The following is a 7,832-nucleotide window of genomic DNA, read 5'->3' as shown; positions in this document are numbered from 1 at the left end:
GGAGGCGGGGAGGTGGCCACTGGCTCCGCCCCGCTCCCCTCTGACCCGGTGTCTAGTCTCTCCGTCTTCCTGTTCCAAACCACGTGGACGCGTCGGGGCTGCGGGAGGCAGCCCCAGACGCCGCCGTCGGTGTCGCCGCCACCACCACGGCCGGGGTCACGGGTCCCGCGTCTGTCCGAAGTCGCCGCACGCGGGCTGCTCACGTCTCTGCGGAGGGCGCGCACATGGCGACTCAGGCGAACTCCCTCAGCTACGCGGGGTGCAACTTCTTGCGCCAACGTCTGGTCCTGTCTACCCTGAGCGGGCGCCCCGTCAAAATCCGAAAGATTCGGGCCAGAGACGACAACCCGGGCCTCCGAGGTAACTTGGTGTGAGCGGCTCGCGGCGTGGGCGCGGGGGCTGAGGGGAGACCGCGCTGATGCCCTGGGGGCCCGCGCGGCGTTGGCTGGGGGCTCGGCGTCCTGCGAGCGCGTCGGGGAGGGCAGGTGGCGCGTCGCCTCTAAAGCTGAAGGCGCACGAACGGTGGGGGAGGCGGGGTCGGCGCCCGAGGAGAGCGCTCAGCTGCACGCTGCGCTCCACGTCTACGGGGCGCTGGTAGTAAACAGCTGCACGTTTTCCAGCTTTACGTGTAGCAACAAATCCCTGGCGTCGCCCCCTCGCTTCCCTTCAGTCCCTCTTGCCCTCGCCATAAACCTCTCAAAGGAGAAAAACAGTTTGTTGGACCAAAATATGGTGAATGAGCCGAGGGAGAGACATTGGGAGAGAAAAGTACCTCGGGTTGTTTCTCTGCCCTGTCTCAAAGCAGGTCTCAGAAGCAGCTGCCCCCTTGGACACCGGCTGTTCCTGTCGCCATGATTTCTCGGCTGCCCTCACACTTGTCCTTGGGTGTGGATAAAGAAATTTTTAAAATTCTGTTTATTTTCAGCCGTGACTGTGATTGATGTGAGCAGGACAAGAGCTTTGAGATAGATTTTTAACAGTCATGGGCCTAATTGCCTTGACTTTAGAAAAAAGGTTGGTGACAAGCGCTAAACTACAGGCTTCCAGGCTCACTTCTTGCTCTACAATGGTAGGTTAAAAAAAAGAGGCCCATTTAAACCCACATCTCATTAAATGGCGCCGGTTTTCACCTGGCCTTGGTTTACACCTGGCCCCCTGGAATGAGATACATGCATTTAAAAGCTTCTGACTGGTGGTTATCCCAAGTTGGGCGAGTCAGTAGTCAGGTGAAAAAGGAAAAACCTGTCTGTAAATTGAAAGAGAGTGTTTGTGGTTGGTCCTGGAAGCTTCCTGGGTGGTGCTGATGTGTTTCATTTTGCACTGGCTCTTGTTTTATCTGTCTAAATGCATTTTTTGGATAGTTAGATCTCTGCCTCTATTGGGTGGTGATTGGTTGCACATGAAGGGCGAAGATGCCATGCTGTTGGAGATAGAAGGTTAGGAAGGAAAGAACCAGAATATCCCAGGTACAGTGGTAAAAACCCTAGTGATAGTAGGAAAAACTTGTGTTGGTGGTTCCTGTCCTCTCTCTACTGCTCAAAAACATTGAGAAAGTTAAGGAGAGACCACAAATGGTTTATGGCACGACTTTTCCGTCAACAACTGTTCCACTTAGTTTGGCCCTTGGGCAAAGTGTTTGCTTGATTGCTCTGTGGCATTCTCAGCCAGCTCTCTATCCACTTTACCTTCAGGTTAGCTCAGTGAACTTGCCACTAGCTGGATGTGGTAAGAAGATGGGCTTCTACTTTGTATAAATACTAGGCATAACTTTTTTTTTGTTTTTTTTTGTTTTTTTTTTAAGGGAAATGGAAGTATAGCCTGGAAATCTGGGCTCTCTAAAATAAATCTAATTCTATTTAGAGTTTTTCTCTTGACAGGTGGCCTCCAATTTAATATTTAATGTTCCAAAGTATGCTTCTCCTTCTCCTCCTCCATTGTATGTGAGCATCTCTTCAAAGCATCTCACACATATGAGCTCTCATTTCTTCCAGGAACAGGGCTTGGCCACTTGGTACTTTCTTGAAAGGGTGTCAGACGCTGATACCTGAGGGAGGTAGAACTGGTTGGCAGGTGTGCTGGTATTTTACGGGGACTGTTACTTTAGAGCATTATTTGCCTTATCTCGTTCATATACCAAGGGAAGAAAGAGACTCCTAATTATTTGTACATCCTTGTGCTGGCTTCAGGGCTTCAGAAACTTTGTAGATGTTTGTCTGCTTAATTTCTTTCTTTCTTTCTTTTGAGACAGTCTTACTCCGTCTCCTAGGTTGGAGTGCAGTGGTGCGATCTCAGCTCACTGGAACCTCCACCTCCTGGGTTCAAGCAATTCTCCTGTCTCAGCCTCCTGCGTAGCTGGGATTACAGGTGCCTGCCACCATGCCCAGCTAATTTTTAGTAGAATATTTTTAGTAGAGATGAAGTTTCACCATGTTGGCCAGGCTGGTATCAAACTGCTGACCTCAGGTGATCCACCTGCCTTGGCCTCCCAAAGTGCTAGGATTACAGGTGTAAGCCACTGCACCTGGCCTGTCTGCTTAATTTCTTACAGAGGGAACTGACAGATATGCATTTGCAGATATACATGTTTATGTATATATGTCTATGTGTACATGTAAGTGTATATACATATGCGTACACACATAAATAGCTGTAGTCCCTGACACGTGATTTCTGGTCATAGTCAAGGGAGTCCTTGGTAGCTTGATTGAAGATATAGCCGAAAGGCTGTGTTGCCTCTCATCTGTCCCTTTCTGCCTTTTCCTGACTCAGATTCTTAGAGTTGGAAAAAACTCAGAGCATATCCAATAAAATCTTTAGCTCTAATGCAAGAATCACATCTCTTAAAGGTGCTTGCTTAAGCATCCCTCATGGTGTGGGCTTTGGAGGGTAGGGGTGGTATGGGAGGCTTTCGGCCTCAGGAGCATTTATTTAGAAAGTGTTTATTGAGCCCCAGTATGTGCAAGGCTTTGTATGGGAGCGTGTAATATATGTGAGAAGCTGCTTGCCCCTGCTCTCATGAAGCTTGTCATCTAAGTAGGATGTTACTAAGTTTGAGTAACTTGAAATAGGAAGGATTGAGTATTGTACAGGGGCTCAGTGGAGTTCAGAGCAGAGACTTCCCTGAAAGTTACAAAGGAAGACAGGTTTTCTGGATCTGATCTGGACAGGTAGGATTGAGATGGTGGCTGTGGAAATAATTGTTTGCAAAATAAACAGTTTTTTTTTTTTAAAGAAATTTTATTTTAGAATCGGGGGTACATGTGCATGTTTGTTACATGGATATATTGCCAGCTGGTGGGGATTGGGCTTCTAGTGTACCCATTATCCAAATAGTGAACATTGTACCCAATAGGTAATTTTTCAACCTCCCTCAATCTTCCTCCTTTTTGAGTCCCCACTGTTTGTTATTTCCATGTTTATGTCCATGTGTATCCATCGTTCACCTCCCATTTATAAGTAAGAACATGCAGTATTTGATTTTCTGTTTCTGAATTAGTTCTCTTGAGATAATGGCCTCTAACTCCGTGTTGCTGCAAAAGACATTATTTCATTCTTTTTTCTTTTTTTTGAGACAAGGTCTCACTCTGTCATGAGTGCAGTGGTGTGATCATGGCTCACTGTAGCCTCAACCTCTTGGGCTCAGGTGATCCTCTGACCTTAACTTCCTGAGTAGCTGGGACTACAGATGTGTACCATAGCATCTGGTTGATTTTTAAAATGTTTTTTTGTAGAGATGGGGTCTTGTTTATGTTGCCCAGGCTGGTCTTGAACTCCTGGACTCAAGCAGTCCACCTGCCTCAGCCTCCCAAAGTGCTGGGATTACAGGCATGAATCACCGTGCCCAGCCTGATTTCATTCTTTTTTTATGGCTGTGTAGTATTCCGTAGTGTATATATACCACATTTTCTTTATCCAGACAACCATTGGTGGACACTTAGGTTAGTTCCATCACTTTGGTATTGTGAATAGTGCTGCAATAAACATACAAGTACAGGTGTCTTCTTTGTATAATGATGTCTTTTCCTCTGGGTAGATACCCAGTAGTGGAATTGCTGGGTCATATGGTAGTTCTATTTTTAGTTCTTTAAGAAATCTCCATATGAAAGAAACAGTTTTTAAGTCAAAAAGTTCTTTATTTTCTTTATTTTACTGAGGTAAAATCCTTAATTTGTCATGGTCATAATACTTGGCAATTAAGAGCTTGGGCTCAGTATTGGACCTTGGTTTGAGTACGAGTTCTGCCTTTTGCTATTAGCTCTTGGTCCTTGAGCAAATTCTTTTAACTATTCTCTTCTGAGCCTCAGCTTTTTCACCTGTAAAGTGGAGCCAGTACTACTGACCTTACAAGGTTATTGTGAGGACTAAATGAATTAATACTTCAAAGTGTACAGAACAGTGCCTGGCACATAGGAAGAATAAATGTTAGCTGATTTTATTATTAACTTGAACCCACTTGAACCCACTGGGTATAGGTCTGCTCCCTGGCATGCCAAATCCATTCCTGCTTCTATATGGAAATTTTTCAGATATTTGAAGAGAATTATGCCTTCTGTAAAGTTCTCTTCTTAGGTGGTTGTTTCCATGTATTTGTATGTTATATGTAAAGCACAGTAGTTTTCAACCAGGGGCACTTTTGTTCAGTAGGGGACATCTGGGAGCATTTGGAGACATTTTTGGTTGTCACAGCTTGGCAGAGGGGAATGCGACTGGCCTCTAGTGGTCAGAATCCAAGGATGCTGCTAAATATCCTACAGGACAGCCCCCTACAACAAAGAATTATTGCATTCAAAATGTCAGTAGCGCTGATGTAGGAAAACCCTGGCCTACTTGACATTAGTTATTAAGCCTTTTCTTTTCCATGTATCCCTAGTGATTAGGAATAGCAGCATGTGACACGAAGAAGACCGCACAAGGATTTAGAAACAAATGAGACACAGGTCAAACTCTGACTTCAGGCAAATCAGTGAATCTCTTAAAACTGTGCCCTTCCATTGCAAAGGGGTTGTAAATACTGAAAAGAATCTGAACCCCAAAGAAGGATGGTCCCGGGATGGTGGTTATAATTGTCCAGCCACATGTATAATTTATGCTTCAGTTTTGAGGAACATGAACAATTACGTTTATCTCATTGTACTCTTCCTTTCATTGAAGAGGAAGTAAATATTTTTTTCTTGTTGCTGCTGTTTTACTCAAGGTAAAAAAGCCAACACGTAGTTAGGTAAGATAGTTTGTAAAGGCGAATGTGTACTGAGGGACAGAGCTGGAAAGAGAATGTGGCCAGCTCCTGCCTGAAGGGCCTGTTCTCTCTCATTTCACAGCGTGATGGACCTGGGTGTTCCTCATCAGTATTATAAAGCAGCTCTCCAAAGTGTCTCTATCTCTGGATTTCATGAGGGCTGTGTCTTGCAGGGTTCAGTTTAACAGTCTCTGTATAGTGTGAGGTCTAAATGGAAGAGAATCCCACCAGAATAATTGTTTAAAGTTGAAATAGCAGAAATAATGGACTTGAACAAGAGCAGTGGTATAGGAGTTAGGAGACAGCACTGCTACTACCCAGGATCCTGAGCAGGTCACGGAACTGAGCCTTAATGCCTTCCCCTGTGAAACAGAGGAGTTACTTGGTCCCATGGGGGAGTGCTCCATATGGCTTAAGCAGATAAGATTCTGAAAAAGAAGAGCTAAGTGGAGTTTTAATCAAAAGGGTCCTTTAAAATGTGTTAAGGAAGCATGCCACAAAGAGGTCCTTTGAAAGGTCAAACATGTTTTGGTAAACCAATGCATTGTTCTGGGGATAAATCTGTCTGTTCCCAAATTGGATCTTTTAAAAGGAGGATGTGCCTATATTTTATTTCAGCCTAGTTTGGGACCCAGAATTCTTGATGGACAACTGGTTTTGGGGTGTGGCAGATAACTGTGCTACTAACTGTAGATTGAATATGTCCTGTTAATAAGGAACGTACCCTTTTGTGCCTCTTATGACAAAGTGTGCTTCCAGGAGATGATTTTTGGCTGCCCAAAATAAGACTTCTTTTTTTTTTTTTGAAAGACAAATGCCAAGAATCCTAATGATCAATTTTCAGATACAGTGTTGTTTGGAAGCTGTTATATAATAATGCCTTTTCTTTTCTTTCTCTCTCCCCCTCCCTCCCTCCCTCTCTTCTTCCCTCTTCCCCTACTCCCCCTCTCTCTCCCTTTCCCCATCTGTCCCTCCCTCCCTCCCCTTCCTCTCCTTCCTCTTTTTCTCCCTTCCTCCCTCTCTTTCTCTTTCTCTTTTTTTCTTTTTCTTTTTCTTAGAGATGGGGGTCTCACTATGTTGATCAGACTGATCTCAAACTATTGGCGTCCAGTGATCCATCTGCCTCCCTGTCCCAAAGTGCTGAGATTACAGGCATGAGCCACAGTGCCTGGCCATAAGAGCTACTTCAGATGGAACTATCTACCATCTTTTTTAAAAAACCAAACTTTTTATTTTGAGATAATTGTAGATTCACATGCTGTTATAATAAATAATGCAGAAAGATCCTGACTGTACTTTATCCAGTTTCCCCCAATGGTGATATATGGAAAAATTATAGTACAATGTTAGAACTAGGATATTGACATTGATACAGTGAGATACAGAACATTTCTATCACTCCAGGGATTCTTCATGTTTGTTGCTCTTTTGTAGCCACACCCAGTTTCCTCCTTCCACCACTTCTTCCTTAACCCTTGTCAGTCTCTAATCTGTTCTTTAATTTCTGTAATTTTGTCATTTGAAGACTGCTCCATAAATGGAATCATATAGTATGTAACCTTTGGATTGGTTTTTTCTTTTTTCTTAAATTTTATATTATAAATTTAAACTTTTTTTAAAAAGAAAAAAAAAACTTGAAGGGCCTTGAATGAGTCCTGTATTTTTATTTTTTGTCACTATCTCCCTGGGTTGGGAGTGGGCAGTTTGCATGCTTGCTGCCTTCCTTGGATGTGGTAGCCATTTCTCAGGCTCTCACTCCAGAATCAAACTCTGATTCCCTGTCACCCATGGTCACCATGGTAGGCATGGTGACTATGATCAAAAGTTGATATGGCAGATGTTCAAATGGGTTGTTGCTGCCACGTGGGGGTGTGTGATTAGCCTGAGGTTATCTAGAGTCACTATAAGGATTGACTTTTTTATAGTCAGCATGATTTTCTGGAGATTATCTAAGATGTTTTTATCAAGTTTGTTCCCTTTTGTTGCTGAGTAGTATTTCATGGTATGAAAATATAGCAAGTCTTTTTACTTACCTGTTGAAAAACATCTAGGTCGTTTCCAGTTTTTGGCTATGTCGAATAAGGCTGCTATAAAAATTCGTGCAAAGGGTTTTTTTTCTTTTTATTATTATTATTATTATTTAATGGTGTCTAGCTCTGTTGCCCAGGCTGGAGTGCAGGGGCGCGATCTTGGTTCACTGCACCCTCCCCCTCCCGGGTTCAGGCGATTCTCCTGCCTCAGCCTCCCGAGTAGCTAGGATTACAAGCACCCACCACCATGTCCAGCTAATTTTTGTATTTTTAGTAGAGATGGGGTTTTGGCATGTTGGTCAGACTGATCTTGAACTCCTGACCTCAGGTGATCCACCCATCTCAGCCTCCCAAAGTGCTGGGATTATAGGTGTGCACCACCATGCCTTGCCAGGTTTTTAAATTTTTTTATGTGAACATAGTCTTCCTTTCTCTGGAATAAATGCCCAGGAGTGCTCTTGCAGGGTTGTATCCTAGTTGCATGTTTAGTTTTTTAAGATATTGCTGCCCTGTTTTCCAGTGTGGATGTACTTTTTTTTTTTTTTTTTGAGATGGAATCTTACTCT

The 7,832-nt window shown here is 43.8% G+C and overlaps 1 protein-coding gene across 4 annotated transcripts in view; it reads left to right on the top strand.

The window, feature by feature from the left end:
* Positions 1–7,832, top strand: part of RCL1 (RNA terminal phosphate cyclase-like 1) — a 64,252-nt gene continuing 56,420 nt past the window's right edge. Inside the window, exon 1 of one of the 4 annotated variants that reach the window (XM_011937333.1) lies at positions 1–360. In XM_011937333.1, coding sequence (XP_011792723.1) covers positions 225–360 — 136 coding nt within the window. In that variant the 5' untranslated portion in view covers positions 1–224. The remainder of the gene's footprint in view (positions 361–7,832) is intronic. The other 3 variants (XM_011937332.1, XM_011937335.1, XM_011937334.1) reach the window with 3 other exon arrangements.

Source organism: Colobus angolensis, unplaced genomic scaffold (assembly GCF_000951035.1).
Source record: "Colobus angolensis palliatus isolate OR3802 unplaced genomic scaffold, Cang.pa_1.0 Scaffold162, whole genome shotgun sequence".
In the NCBI taxonomy this organism is placed as follows: domain Eukaryota; kingdom Metazoa; phylum Chordata; class Mammalia; order Primates; family Cercopithecidae; genus Colobus; species Colobus angolensis.
The sequence above is the reverse complement of the archived record's forward strand: the minus strand, read 5'-3'. Positions and strand labels throughout refer to the sequence as shown.